The 16,102-nt window shown below is 40.7% G+C and overlaps 1 protein-coding gene across 3 annotated transcripts in view; it reads right to left on the minus strand.

Annotated features, from left to right (window-relative positions):
- DCAF5 (DDB1 and CUL4 associated factor 5) overlaps positions 1–16,102 on the minus strand; it is a 93,455-nt gene that overhangs the window by 11,398 nt on the left and 65,955 nt on the right. For all 3 annotated transcript variants that reach the window (XM_061429232.1, XM_061429233.1, XM_061429231.1), the window contains exon 7: positions 15,379–15,445. In XM_061429232.1, coding sequence (XP_061285216.1) covers positions 15,379–15,445 — 67 coding nt within the window. The remainder of the gene's footprint in view (positions 1–15,378; positions 15,446–16,102) is intronic.

Raw genomic sequence — 16,102 nt, forward strand, 5'->3', positions numbered from 1 at the left:
TGCTGCTGCTAAGTCGCTTCAGTCGTGTCCGACTCTGTGCGACCCCATAGACGGCAGCTCACCAGGCTCCCCCATCCCTGGGATTCTCCAGGCATGAACACTGGAGTGGGTTGCCATTGCCTTCTCCATTGTGTGAAAGTGAAAAGTGAAAGTGAAGTCGCTCAGTCGTGTCCGACTCTTAGCGACCCCATGGACTGCAGCCTACCAGGCTCCTCCATCCATGGGATTTTCTAGGCAAGAGTACTGGAGTGGGGTGCCATTGCCTTCTCCAGTGATGCATACAGACACAGACAAATGAGTGCTCATTTATTTAAGCAGGGAGAGCCTTCCCAGACCTTGTCAGGAGTGTGGCATCGCTGGGGCACAAGGTGCCATTGGTACCACCTTGGCTCCATGTGCTCCACCCCAGGGCCAACTTCACTCAGTTCAAACATTCATGCCAAACATTTCTCATCTCACTATCTGCAAAGAAAATGGCTAGAACAATATCCCTCTTCCAGGGATAATCCAGTTCTGCAGAAGGTGTCTTCTGCTTTTGGCCTCCTGACACAATTCCTCTTTCACCTGTCCTGCCTCATGAGAGATATTCCTCTCTACTGACATGTACATAACGTATCTTTTTTTTTTTTTTTTGGCAACAGCAAGAGGTTGGAGACTGCACTGATTTACTTCTGAGTGGTGTCAACTTGGCTAGCACCAGGTGCTTACTCTACTTGCCGAGTGACAAAAATGTTCTTTCCCTAAATTTTGCCCCATGTCTGACATTATTAATATCTGAATAACCCAGGATGGACACTACACTTATAGCTATTCGTATTTCAGCCCAACATCATCACATTTGCTAATAAATCATAAAAGAGAAGAAAGTAACTGGGACATAGGTGTGTTTTTATGGAGACAAAAGAGTCAGGAAAGGTTTAAGCACCCAGGTAGGCTGCCATGACGGGACCACTGAGGCATCCTGAGTGTACCAGGTTCCTAAGGTGGGGCGGGAGGAGGGGAAGGTAACCTGAGCCTAGTCAAAACAAAAAGAAACTTGAGAGAACTAAGAGGGATCCATGGGAATCTAAAACAGTTGTCTCAACACACCCCCAAAGAGTTCCTTTGGGTCTGTTTCTTTTCTATAAATGGTTGATTCAATAAGCAGCAATCCGGCTCACGCATTTCTTCTCAATCCTACGTTTCAACAGCCCACTCCTATCCATACCTCCACTGGGGTGGTCACTAGCAAAGAAATTTAGGCTTGAACCTAGTACCAATATCATTGAATCCTTCTGCTTCTAAGAAAAAGAATTTAAGTGACTCAGAGAATTTCACTGACTTCTTGCAACTAGCTTGGCAGAGCCAGAATTTGAACCAGAGTCTGTTTGGTTTTAATGCCTAATATCCTTTCCATTGTATAAGTGGCCTTTAAGAGATGAAAAGGTTTGAATAGGGATAGAATCAGAAGGTCATAACCAATTTCTAAATCCTTCTGGCAGTCATCATATAAGTTGGTTTTCACTTTAAGTCCTAAATTTAGTAGCGGGTGGGGTGCTTCCCAGGCGGTGCTAGGCGTAAACAATCCACCTGCCAATGCAGGAGACGCGACAGAGGCGGGTTCGATCCCTGGGTTGGGAAGGTCCCCTGGAGGAGAAAACAGCAACCCACTCATGTATTCCTGCCTGGAAAGTCCCATGGACCAGAGGAGCCTGATGGGCTACAGTCTATGGGGTTGCACAGAGCTGGACATGACTGAGTAACTGAGCACAGGCAGAAGCGGGTAAGGAGAAGATTCTATCCAATGGTATCCTGAGTGCAAGGTCTATAGTATCAGCACAGGACATTTCATTCCATTGCCAACACCAAACAGTCTATGAAGGAGACCTGGATCTCCTGCACACCTAGAACCTGGAGTGCAACACCTGAACTAAAGCAGGTAACCACTGTTGAACAGACAATGTTTCAGGAGAGGGCAATTCTAGAATAAGTACCACTAAAGGAGGACTTTGGTGAGATAGAAGGTCGCATGTCTTAAAGAAACAGCTACCATAGAACCAAGGTTTATTAACTAAACCAATCTTTCTGTCGAAGATGACTTACAATACAATTACACTAACTTTCAGATCTAAAGAATAATTGAAGGGTATCAGTGCTTGAAAAATTCAGACCACGGAAAATCTGTTTCTACTGCTCTTTCACACGCTGTGACCTCATTTGGTTTCTCTTCTTGGCAGTAATTTTAATACAAGATAGTGTCTCATTCCTACCCAAGAAACCTGAAAAAGAGAAGGACGTCAATAAAGCCAAGAGACTCAAAGTGGAACAGGTACAGAAAGAATTACTGCTGCCATCTGTATAAAGTAATCCAGGCTATTCACAGAATCACAGCAATGAATAGGCTTCAGAAAGGTTCTCTATAGTCCCTTTCCAGTTTTCAGGTTTCAAGTGATTGAAAACAGCTGCTACTGTACAATTTACATAGAATGAGTTTAGAGAAGAAATTCTTATCAGTTCTGGAGATGTGTATAAATCAGATAGATTCCTTGAGTCTCAAATGACTAATGTCAAGACGCCAATACCAGTAAGAACTTGGGTTCTCCTCTCCTCCATTATCCAAGCAGAGCCTGCCCATCAACAGCAAAATCAAGCTTAAAAAACTTAGGCAGGGAATATTTTTGATAAAAACTACATAACCTACATAATCTCCCTTTAGGGTCATCACTCATCTGTGGGTAAGAGGCCTGGTAAGGATCAACTCCACCCCATGGTTACTATGTTATTACTAATAATGGTACCAATAAATATAACAGTACATACTCAAGAATAAGATCCCTGGTCATTCTTGAGTTGTCATTTGTTTATAAAGTTCTGTACAAACCAATGGTCATTTCTCCAAACCATCTGCTCTGGCTGGCTCAGCCAAACATGCTGGTACAATTTTGTAGGTTTCTTTTTAAGCTGAGGTCAAAGTTTCCATATATCCATCTTTGTTTCAGAAGGGATACTAGGGAGGTGGGAAATGTTATATCTTATCTGTTCTACTTCTCTATTCTACTGCAAGACCTCAGAAAAGAAAATGAGTGAGAGGGCCATCTCATAAGACCCCAGCATTAGTGATTCACTCACTATCCTGAGATTCTAGGCAACACAAGGCACTCAGAAAAAACACCTTGTTCAGAACCCTGATAAAGACCTTTCTAAAATGCCATGGCCAAATGTTCGCACAGAGAAGAGAAAGGACTAAGCCAACATGTGTTCACTGCTCTCTTTTCTTAACTATGCTCTTTTCATAAGATTCAGCCAGAGATTTGTCCCCTCAAGCCTCTCAAGAGGGTCAGGACACCACTCCCACTTCTTGCCAACTTCAATTACTTCTGTTTCTTGTCAATTTCATTCATTTTCAACAAAGTCCTCTAAGAATGAGGATGTTTTCAACCCAAAAGCTAAAAGCACCCTGGTCAGGATTTCTAGATGCTTTGGTTCAAACAGAAACTTATCCACTGTGCTAGGGTGTGATCTTCAGCAGCACTTGGGACTGACTACAGAACAGGACACTGAAGTATTTTGTTCTGAAATAAACTCCGAATCAAACTGGGTAAAATGGCAGTATTAGTTTTCTTGTTACAGCCTTTGGATTTTCCACTCCTTCCTAAGAGTCCATTAATTAATGGGCAGGACAAACACCTTTGTGAGAATGGGAAGGAGAAACAATGGACAACACAGAGATTAAGGAGGGGGAGTCTGACAGCAAGAGTGAGGAACCAGAACAGGGACTAGATGACTGGAAGGGTCTGTTGGAAGATAAGAAATTAGGACAGCAGGAGATAGATTTGTGTTTCAAAAAAATAGAGCACTGGGTCCTCATGAAGAGGGTAAACATCCTTGATCTTCCAGGATTTCTATGTTGACATGTCCAAGGATAATAAGAGCTGGGCGTATAAGGACTTAACAAATGATGGTTAAATTGAAATTAGTGGAGAACACTGTTAAGAGCAGTGCTTCCCAGGTGGCTCAGTAGTTAATAGAGTCTGCCTGCCAATGCAGGAGACACAGGAGATGAAGGTTCAATCCCTGGGTTGGGAAGATTCCCTGGAATAGGAAATAGCAAGCTATTCCAGTATTTTTACCTGGAAAATTCCATGGACAGAGAAGCCTGGCAGGCTACAGTCCACAGGGATCACAAAGAGTTGGAGAGGACTCAGCACTCACGCGTGTACTGTTAAGAGTGGTATTTTTAAAAACTTAATACTCAAGTTAAAAAAACACAGATTATGGTACAGGAAATGCTTTCAGCACTTCATGGGAGGACTTCATCTGGTAGCTCTAGATTAGGGTAGGACACGGACGGCTGCAGAACACACGGATGGGGCGAGGTGGCCAGCGAGGATGTAAATGGCACCACGTTACAGGGAAAGAAGCTGGAAAATCCGGTAACAATGGTTATCTCAGTGATGCAACTGACTTCAAAACTCTGCAATTACCTAGTCCTCCCCTAAGCAATAAGACTTGGCTCGGTGTTTTTCACCAAAGAATCCAATGGTTAATTCAGTTTTCATCCTACTCATCTCATCTGACTTACTGGCAAGATTCAGCAGAGCTGCCTCCTCATGTGATGTTTTTTCCACTGTATTCCTAGGCTTATCCTCTTATGGTTTTCCTGCTACTTCACTGGTCACTCCTTTTTTTTTCTTTTAAATTTTTTTACTGAAGGATAATTGCTTTACAGAATTTTGTTGTTTTCTGTCAAACCTCAACATGATGTTCACTCCTTTTTGATTTCCTTTTTGGCTCTTCTCCCTGGCTTCTTGACATCAGACTGCCTTAGGGTTCAGTCTTCGGTCCCCTTCTCTTTACCTAGTTATACTCACTTCACCCACTGCTGACCTCATATAGTCTGTGGCTTCAGATACTACCAATGTCATACCAAAACTTCAGACAGCACCTACGTGCTGATACCAAAACTCAAAATGTTACCTCTAGTCCAGGTCTTCCTTGAACTCCATACCTCTATATCCAAACTGTTTACTCAGCATCTCTAGAGACATCTCAAACTCTACCTGCTCACCTTTTCTCCCAATCTAATGTATCAGAAATTCTGATGGCTTTACTTTCAAAACCTAACTAGACTCCAACCCCTATTACCTTGGTTCAAACCACCATCACTTACTCACCTGTATTATGAGAGAATCCTGTTGGTTCTCCTCATTTTTATTGCTGGCAGTCCCATTCCCATCATTTACCCTCAAAACTCAGTAACCAGAGTGATGCTGTTAAAACATGTCAGATGAAGTCACTCTTCTGCTCGAAATTCTCCAATGGCTCCCATTTCACTTATAGGAAGAGCCTACATGACTGGACACCCCTATATCCCACTTACCTCTATGACTGAGCTCTATTCTTCTCCCCTCTCTCATTCCGCTTCAGCACATTGATTTCCGTGCCATTTCTCAAACATAACAGACACACTCTCACTTCAAAACCTTCATGCTGGTTCTACCTCAAATTCTCTTACCCTGGATTTCTGCAATGCTCCCGCACCATCATGAGGTTTTATTCAGATGTGACCTTTTCAATGAGGACTATATTGAATATCCTATTTAAAATGACATTTCCCTGATTCCCTTCCCCACACTACTTCCTATCTCCCTCATTCTAATTTTTCCTTTTCCAAAGCACCTTTTACACACACTATGTAATTTATTGTATCTATTGTTCATTGTCTGTTTCCCCAACTAGAATGTAAGCTCCATTCTAGCAGGGCTGTTTTGTTCTTCTGCTGTACCCTAAGTTTCTAAAACAGTGTCTACGTAGCACATGGTAAGTTTTCAACAAGTATCTGATGAATGAATGAAAAGGCATGTATATTAGACTTTGGAATATAAGAATGCAGGAAAAGAACCTAATCTCCACTGGTGGGCTTCAACATCCAACATGTGGATTATCCAAGTGTCTCTCTCCATCTTCCTGATGTCAATTTTGGATGTTTCTTTTATAGCATTTCTGACTACAGTAGGAGTAGAGAAATAAAGAAGCGAAGATTCTACCTATCCTTCATGATCCTTTGAAACACTAATTCCATAAAAACTTGACTGATTCCCCAAATCTGTTCAAGCTCTCCTTAATTATCTTTTTTATAGGCCTTGGAACCCATTTTAAAATTTAGCATGCGCGCGTGCGCACGCACACACACACACATATATACCCTTTTCTCATCTCTCTTGGAGTAGAAGTTCTTGGAGGGCAAGAAAGTGTTTATCTTTCAATCACCCATTGGATTTGTATAACATTTTATCTAAGGGTACTCAATAAGTGAACAAATTAAAGTAAATCTCATTATTTTCTCTGGAACAAGGCTTGAAGGAGAAGGCTAAAGCTATTATCTACTAAAATGAGGTCTGGTAAGTCCTGTTCAAGCAGTTAATCTATTTCATTCCTGACTCTACCAGCAGAAATTAAGAAGGGCTGTGAGGGGCAAGAGACCACTACTTTTTCTCACTATATCTAAAAAAGAGTTGTCCAAACAATCTCTTAGTAATTCCAAAAGGTCTGCATGAACATTCCCAGGGCTCCAAGTTTCCAAACATAAAGAGAAATACAATCAGGGTAGTGACAATACAGAGAGAGCAGTGGCTGCTTCCTGGGGATCATGTAACCACTTAAGAGCTAAGAAAAGCCAGATGGGGATAGTCAGTGCTGTCAATAAAGCTCAAAAAGGCCCACAGACAGCAACACTTAATTGTACAAAAAAGTCAATTACACTAAATTCTTCTTTCATCATCTGTATTTCACATGTGTTTGCAACCAACTACTTGTGAACAATTAAGAACAGTTGTTCCTCCAATTACTTGGGAAAAAGCAGATGCCCAGGTCTGACTCCCTGAGAGTAAATGCATCTCTGAGAGTAATGAGAGGAGAGACAGAGTATGCACACACAGGCAGGCTCATGGAGATGCACCCACAGCTGTTTCCAGCCTCCCTCCTCAGCCTGCTGGCAGTGGGGGTGGCTGCAGTGAAGAGCTGTATGCTTCCCCCTCCATTCAAGGAAAAATCTGTCATAGGACTTTCCCCTTTTAAACTATCAATGAGTCAAGAGCAGCCTTCGTGCAAGAAAAATGTAACTGACCATTCAGGAGGGTACCAGATAAGGCCCAAATCTTGGTCTCTAAGGAGTTTTTCAGAGGAAAGTTAAAAAGGAGAAAGCTTTTAAAATGAGAAATAGGCAAAACCAATACAATATTGTAAAGTAAAAAAAAATAACAATAAAAAAATTAAAAAAATAAATAAATGAGAAATAGCAGCACTTATTATAAATAGCAACTCAGTAGCTACTGAGTACACTTAAAATATCCCTAAGAAACTAGGTATTATTATTACTGTTGTTATTGTTTACATTGTTAATATTCTTATCTTACAGAGAAGAAAGTTTTGGCAAGATTAAACAATTTTTCCAAAGCCTCCGACTAGAAGATGAATGTATCAGAAATTTTAAGCCCAGGCCTACCAACTCTATTACACTGTGCTTCTTTCCATAAATAGTGCGGTCTTAGTGTAGAGGCATATCTGAGGGGAAGCAACTCCATCAGTGAAAACCCTAAAGCCCTTTCCAACAAGAATTAGGAAAAAGGGAAGGAGAAGGTCATATGAATATTTCCCAGAGACACCCACCTCTACCACATGTTATCAAATCCTCCATTACTTCTATTACCTAAGTTACTAGGGAGCAAACACTTTGGAAACTATGGATCTATGAGCACTGATCTTATCCATAGCAGTAACGATGTCTTCCATTTGAACACATTTAGTTTTCAGAAAGCCTTCAAGACTGTTAAACCATTCCATGATATGAGTTGGTAGGGTGAGGGGTGGGGGTAGCAATTTTACAGAAGAAATTGAGACCCACAATTGCTGTTACATAACCTGCCTAGAATCACTCAATCCGTTATTGGAAGTACTGGACTTGAATCTAGGTATGATTTTAAGCCTAATGCTCCTTCCTATACACCATGCTGACTCTATACATAACTGTCAGTCTGTTTATCTTCAGAACTGTCACATAAAAACAGATGCTCTTCCTACGTACTTCAGAGGTGTAAAACATATTCTGATGGGTTGTTTTTTCTTTGCCACAGTGAAATTCCCAGTTCTATTCCTTCCTCTGATTTTTAAACAGGTTTTTAGAAATGAGTTGTTATTTGAAATCAATTGAAAAAATTGAGCCTAATTTTCCAGGTAGGAAGTTTTATCCTGAGTATTAGGTCTTACATCTTGAAATTATTTCCTCAACCTACTAGCAAGCCCTTTGTGAATTATTTAGCCAACTGGCTAATTCTGTTTATATAATAATGGCAACCCCTGGTGGCTCAGAGGTTAAAGCGTCTGCCTGCAATATTGGAGACCAGGGTTCTATCCCTGGGTCGGGAAGATCCCCTGGGGAAGGAAATGGCAACCCACTCCAGTATTCTTGCCTGGAGAATCCCAGCCCTATGTGAATTACTTAGCCAACTGGCTAATTCTGTTTATATAATAATACTAAATTCTGTTTATATAATAAATAAATTTCATCTCTTTGGCATTTGTGTAGCAAAACATTTCCCCAGTGATTGTCAGTCTTTCTGAACAGAAGCGTGCAGAAGAAAAAGATGCCCTTGCTCTTGGCTCACACTTAGCACTGCTCTCCATCTAGTTCTCAGCATTTGGCATGCACTGAGAAGCACACGGCAGGCATTCAATAAAAAATGTCGACTGCGTGTCATCTGATTATGCCATTAAGGCATATAACAGCAAGCCAACTTCCCCACATAGCCTGCCTCAGTATCTTACTCTGAAATGGCATGAACAGAGACAGCAACTCAGCCTCATTCCAGATCTGTTAAGTCAAAGAGGCAGTACATTAGATTAGGAATTTCCTGACAGACTTTCCATCATCTAAGCATTCAAAGCTAAGACTTAGGGCCACTTTAAGCCCTTATATGTTATGTCTGGCTCACTGAACCTTGCTAAATGTTTCTTAAAACTACAAATGGCCAACAGTTAAAAATAGAGAAATTACATAGAAGAAATTTCTAATCACTGGAGTTGCTCTGGGGCAACAAGCATGCTATCATGGTGGGCAACCTAGCAGAGGGTTTCAGTTAAAATTCCTCAATAAAAGTGTACTTGAATATATGTTAAGTTATAACTCAAAAAAATTATTGTGGGGATGGGTATGTGAGCAGAAAATTCTATAGACCACTGATCTGGGGTAAATAAACTCCAGCATGTAAATGCCTTTGCTGGGATATCATGTTTTCATTTTTATTCATTTAATGAAATTTTACTTCTATTGTGATTTTTCTTTGACAAACGTTTATTCACTAGTTTTTTATTTTCTTTCATCAGGGAATAAAAAAAGGGTACCAAAAATAGCATAAAAAGTATAAGTTAGGGCTTCCCTGGTGGCTCAGTGGTAAAAAATCCACCTGCCAGTGCAGGAGACACAGGTTTGATCCCTGGTCTGGGAAGATCCCACATGCCACTGGGCAACTGAGCTCATGCGCCACAACTATTGAGCCCGTGCTCTAGAGCCCAGGAGTTGCAGCTACTGAAGCCCCTGTGCCTGGGGTCCCATGCTCTGCAATGAGAGAATCACTATAATGAGAAGCCCTTGCACCACAACTAGAGAGTAGGCCCCCCTCCCCCGGTCACCGCAAATAGAGAAAAGCCCACCCAGCAACAAAGACCCAGAACAGCCAAAAGTAAATAAAGGAAAATCATAAATCAAATAAAATTTTAAAAAGTATAGCTTAATGAAATTTTGTAAGATGAACACCTATATAACCAACACCCAGGTCAAGAAATGGAATTGTTCTTGGCCATTCAGAGGCCTCTATGTGCCTCATTCCTATTACAGCCTCTTCCCTTCCCTAGAGAAATCATTATCCTGGGACTTCCTGGGTGGTCTACTGGTTAGGAATCCACCTGCCAAGGCAGGGGACACGGGTTTGATCCCATATGCCGCAGAGCAACTTACTCGGGGCTCGGCAACCACTGAAGCCTACACGGCCTAGAGTTCAGGCTCCACAGCAAGAGAAGCCACCACAATGAACAGCCCGCACATCTCAATGAAGAGCAGCTCCCACCTGCCGTATCTAGAAAAAGCCCACACTCAGCAAAGACCCAGGGCAGCCAAAAAAAACAAAAACAAAACCCCCACAAATACACCATTACCTTGACTTCTGTATTAATCACTTTCTTGCTTTTTAAAACAATTTTTATTCATTTCAGTATACATTCCTAAATACTTTTCATTTGGGGAGGGGGGCGGTGGGCGGTGGGGACACCACACAGCTTGTAGGATCTTAGTTCTTCAACCAAGGATCAAACCCGGGCCTTCAGCAGTGAAAGCATGGAGTCCCTAAACCACTGAACCGCCACTGAATTCCTCCAGGGAATTCCCTACTAAATACTTTTGCTTTGGTTAATATATCTTTTGGATTTTTTATACAATAGGTTACCCCCTGTCCCTCCTTTATCATCAGAATGTATCTGTTGAAGAACATAAGATCATTTCACCTATAGTTTCTGACAGTCTGGGTTTTGTGGATTGTATCCTCATAATGTAGTAGTAATACAATACACCCCTCCGTCCTCTGTGCTACCTGCAAATTAAAGCCAGATCCTGAGGTCTGATCAGATTCAGGGTTGTTGTACTTTGCAAGACTCTAGGCACCGCCATATTTCTCATCAGCATGCTCATGTCTAGCTGCCTTTCTTTTTGTAATGCAAATAACCAGTAGATGCTCAGTGTTTAGATGGATTAATTCATGAGGGCTGCTAAGTAATTATATTAAAACTCTGCAATTTCTTTTTTTTAAATGCCTTTTATTTTACCTATATTTTTGAAAGATATTTTCCTCGTGTATAGAATTCAAGGTTGGCAGGTTTTAATTCTTTAAGCACTTCAGAGATATCATTCTGTTACAGTCTGGCTCCCATCGTTTGATCATCAATCTTACTGCTATTTATTTACAGGTAACTTGTCCATTTTCTCAGGCTGCTTTTAGGCTTTTTCTCATTATCTTTTGCTTTCAGTAGTTTGACTTATGATGTGCCTGGGTGTGTTGTATTTACTCTGCTTGTTTGAATCTGTATTGTTATATTTACTCTGAGTTTTTGAAACTGAAAATTGGCATATTTCATTTGTTCTGGAAACTTTCAGCTATTATTTCTTCATATATTACTTCTGCTTCACTTTCTCTTATCCTTCTGGGATTTCAATTTCATATGGGATATGTTAGATCATCTATGTCCCTCTTGTCTCTTACACTCTGGTTTAGCTCTTTCCATTCTCTATTCTCATTGTCCTTCAATTCGAATGTCTTCTATTGACCTGTCTTCGATTCACCAAACCTGTCCTTTCACAATTAAACCCAGCCAAAAAATTCTTAGTATTAGACATATTTTTCAGTTTTAGAATGTCTACATGATTTTTTCTAAGTAGATTCCAATTTTCTGTTGAAATTCTCCATCTTTTTATCCATTTTGTCCATCTTTTCTATTTTATCACATTTACAATATTTAAAGTTCCTGATTATTTGACTTCAGTATCTAGATAATATTGTGGATTGGCTTCTTTTGATCCCTGACCACATTTTCCTGTTTCATAACTTTTTTATTGCATACTGGACACTGAGAATAAAGAACCACAGTGACTGTTATGGACTGAACTGTGTCTCTTGCAAATTCATATGTCGATGCCCCAACCCCTCAAAGTGACTATTTGGAGACAGAGGCTTTAAGGAGATAATTAAGGTTAAACAAATTATAAGGGTAGGACTCTAATCCAATAAGACTGGTGTTCTCATAAGAGGAGGAAGGGACATTAGCAATGAGACATTAGCAAGAAAAGGCCATGTGAGGGTACAAAGAGAGGACAGTCATCAGCATGCCCAGGAGAGAGGTCTCAGGCGAAATCAAACTTGCCAGAACCTTGATCTTGGACATCCAGAACTGTGAGAAAATACATTTCTGATGTTTAAATAACCCAGTCTGTGGGATTTTGTTATGGCAGCCATAGCAGACTGATACAGAGATGAAAGTCATGTCCTCCATCAAGCATTTACCCATTCTACTTCTTTGTAGAAGTAGATTGATCATCCTCAATCCAATCAGGAGGGACCAAGTCAGGGCTGGATTGCTTCTTTAGTCAGACTAAGTCTACTTCTGGTTTAAAATCTCTCAAAGGCAAGGCCTGTAGACTGCATGTTGCAGGTCTCTTCCACTAATGGGAGTTTGTGTCCTCCACACCAGGAGACTGCAAGAGACTACACTTTGCCTTTCTGGTCCAGCTCCATCCTCGAGTGTGGCCTCTTGGGCTTTTGATGGACAGCCTGTGAAACCTCTGTTCTCTGCTTCTGTCCTTTGGAGATTTTAAGCTTATCTCTTTGTTATCCTTTTCCAAGCAGGTTCAAAATGTCCTGTGGAGCAGACCCCTCCCACTAGGGGAACTCTGTCTCCTAAGCACTGTATACCATAGGCATTTCATTCTGCTTTCCAGTCTAGTCCCCTAACTCTCAGTGCAACCCCAGCACCCAGCAAATGTCCTAAAGAGAAGATGGGTCTTGTGTTTGGGTTCCTCTGAATCTAATATATCCTATCAACCCACGTGGCTGTTGAAAACTCTGATTTCCTTTGACCCCGGTAGAGGCTGTCTCCATGGCAGCTCCATTGACAACCTGGGCACAGATGCCATCAGGACAGAGCACAGCCAGACCTTCTGCTCAGTTGGGAAGGTTCTTCCTTCTTCAGAACTTTAGTTCTTCTCACACACTATTACCACAGCTCTCTGACATCTTTAAAAAGGTGGCTTTTGTAATTTGAGTTTTGTACTTATTGCAGTGGGAACTTGCTGCATCCTACACGGACTCTTCTGCTGCTGCTGCTAAGTCATTTCAGTTGTGTCCGACTCTGTGCGACCCCGTAAACAGCAGCCCACCAGGCTCCCCCGTCCCTGGGATTCTCCAGGCAAGAACACTGGAGTGGGTTGCCATTTCCTTCTCCATTTCCTTCTCCAATACGTGAAAGTGGAAAATGAAAGTGAAGTCGCTCAGTCATGTCCGACTCTTAGCGATCCCATGGACTGCAGCCTACCAGGCTCCTCTGTCCGTGGGATTTTCCAGGCAAGAGTACTGGAGTGGGGTGCCATGAAGTCTAACTATTTTTTAATAGAAATTTTACATCATTCCTTTTTCCTCTTTGAAATAACATTTCTACTTTACTTACTTTCCCCCAAATTTCAACACAATATATTTTTATAAAAATTCTATCAGACTCACCAACAAAACTATAAATACAAATTCAATTTTTTTTTTTATTTGCTGTGACCGTAAGGCTCTAAGTGTTAACATTTTGGTACTGTATAGGATTAGAGTTATCATTACAATTTTTTTGCTCAGTTGCTCAGTTGTGTCTGACTCTTTTGTGACCCCATGGACTGTAGCCCGCCAGGCTCCTCTGCCCATGGGACTTTCCAGGCAAGAATACTGGAATGGGTTGCCATTTCCTTCTCCAGGGAATTACAATTCTTACTGGAACACAACTGATCAAAACAGATACACTTTTAATGTTTTATAAAAACCAATTATTATAAAATAAAGAAGCAATTTATTGCATAAGAAGATAAGGGAGAAGGGAGGGGGCGGGTTGCGTTATAGCCCTATGATTAAAGAATTCTTTTTTTTTTTTTTTTGCCACCTTAAGAGATTTTTATACCTTAGGGGCAATGCACCATGCCAAGGTTCAAGTGGTCAGATATTTCTGGAGTATTTCTGATTTTCTGGTATTTTTTGATTGTCTGTTTGTTTGCTTCTTTTTCTGTAAAGTGGGAGAAGGACAATGGGAGAAGGAGGTGGGAACAGCCAATACACATGGAATTTAAGAATCTACAAATGGATTCCTTTAAACTAACTGTGCCTGTACAATCCTTGGAAGGTCCAGGCACCCATTTCCCAGTTTCAGTACTGGAGTCCTATATCAGTTCTGAGGGTCCCTGCCAACCCAGAGATTGCATAATCATCTACATATAAAGGCAGCCTAACAGTGGCCCATACCCTAAGCCAGTACAGAAATCAGCAGGGGAAAAAAATCTACAATACTACTGCTAATTCTTCCCCCTTCTCTCAATACAAACATGAAAAAGATTCCAGAGAACAGTCCTGGGAGAGGGAAATTGTCCACCTTCCATTTTAAAAGTCACATAGACTTAATAATGAAAAGTTTTCAAGATCATGTAAAAGATACAATTAAGCCCAAAGTTTATTTCTCAGCTAATCAATCTAAGATGTATGGGGGTGGGAGACTTAATACAGGACTAATTCTAGAGATAGAACATCATTTTTTGTTCAGATAGACTGTTGCTGTCCCATCTGGTTGTACATCAAAGGTAAGATGCTTCATTCACACTTTCCAAATTCCAGAAGGGGAAAAAGGCCTTTTGTAACTTGTTTAGTAACCAGAGCATAGCAATAGGATAGTTTTTCCAAAAGTAAGCCTCATCAAGTTCTGAAAGGCAGATGTTTGGTAACAATATTGTTAATTCAGCAATAGGCAAGGCAACAACTTTCCTCAACTCTAAGCCCTTGACATATTTTGTGTAATATTATCAGCACAGTCCTCTATTCCTTCCCTACCATTTTCCAGTTTGATGCCATGTATCACCTGGAGCAGATGGCTGTATTGAACTGTCCTGAGAATAAAAAATAGGCATTTTTCTACCAGTAGGAAGCCACCAATGAAACACTCATCTGAGCACGTGAGGACACTGGTATCAAGAATGATCCATGCTGCCTGAAAGCTCAGATGGCCTAGATCCAAACTTAGAGAAAGCTGTCTCAGAATACATCTAGAGCAAATGCAGAAACACTTCTTCCTAATTTCTCTCATGTATGGGATCAGCCAAACTCCAGGGAGTACAACTGTCCATTAATAAAGAAAGTTTCCCTTTAATTAACATCACCAGGGAGGCCAAAGGAAGGGCAGAGGCCCTAACAACTGTTTGTAGAGTAATAAGTGGAGCAGGAATGTGTGCATCGATAAAGGAAAAGCAAGGTAAAAAATATTCCAAGTGTGAAACAGGAGAGAGGAAAATGAAGAGGAGGCGCTCTAAGAAGTTTAAAGAAAAGCTCTTAGGAGAAAAAAATCTGAGCATGATTATGTCAGATAAGGGTATGCATGAAGGTTATAGCTAAATCTGGCTTCTAATTTTTATTTTAAAGTTTACTCTCTACTCTCTAATAAATTTATTATATTAAAGGAGAAATATTTTCCTCTGTTTCTACAGATCTGCCCTTTCAGGGCACAGCATGCAGAAGGTCAATAGTGCCAACATTAGCAGCAGGTTCATACTAAGGATATGCTCACCTGCTTCTGGATCTGCAGGAATTCTCCACATGTACAGGTTGAAGTCATCAGAGCCTGAAAGGATATACTGTTGAAACAAAAAAAAAAGTATTTATTACTTATGTACTGATTGATAATATATGTATCTACCTATCTATACAGGAAAAGATTTTTTAAAAATAAACAAGATAAATGAACATATAGTCATAAGGCACAGCACAGCACTCTCTTAAAAGTATCTACAAATCAGAAGACTAGTTGGCTAAAACTCAGCAACAAAAACCAAACTGATTTAAAAATGGGCAAAGGATTTGAATAGATATTTCTCCAGAAAAAGTATAAAAATGGCCAATAACATGGAAAAATGCTTAACATCACGAATCATTAGGGAAATTACAATGAAAACCACAATGAAGTACCACTTCATACCAATTAGGATGGCTGTTACCAAAGGCAAACAAGCAGAAAACAAGTGTTCGTGAGTATGTGAAGAAATTGGACCCCCTGTGCACTGCTGGTGGGGCTATATAATGGTGCAGTCATTGTGGAACAGAAAATGGAGGCTCCTCAAAAAGTTAAACATAGAACTGCCATATAACCCAGAAATCCCACTCCTAGGTATATAATAAACAACTGAAAGCAGGAATTCAAGATATCAGTATACTAATGTTCATAGTATAAAGCTCACAACAGCCAAAAAGCAGAGATGACCTAAATGTACATCAAGGGATGAGCAGACAAATAA

The sequence above is a fragment of the Bos javanicus genome, chromosome 10, assembly GCF_032452875.1.
Source record: "Bos javanicus breed banteng chromosome 10, ARS-OSU_banteng_1.0, whole genome shotgun sequence".
Lineage (NCBI taxonomy): Eukaryota > Metazoa > Chordata > Mammalia > Artiodactyla > Bovidae > Bos > Bos javanicus.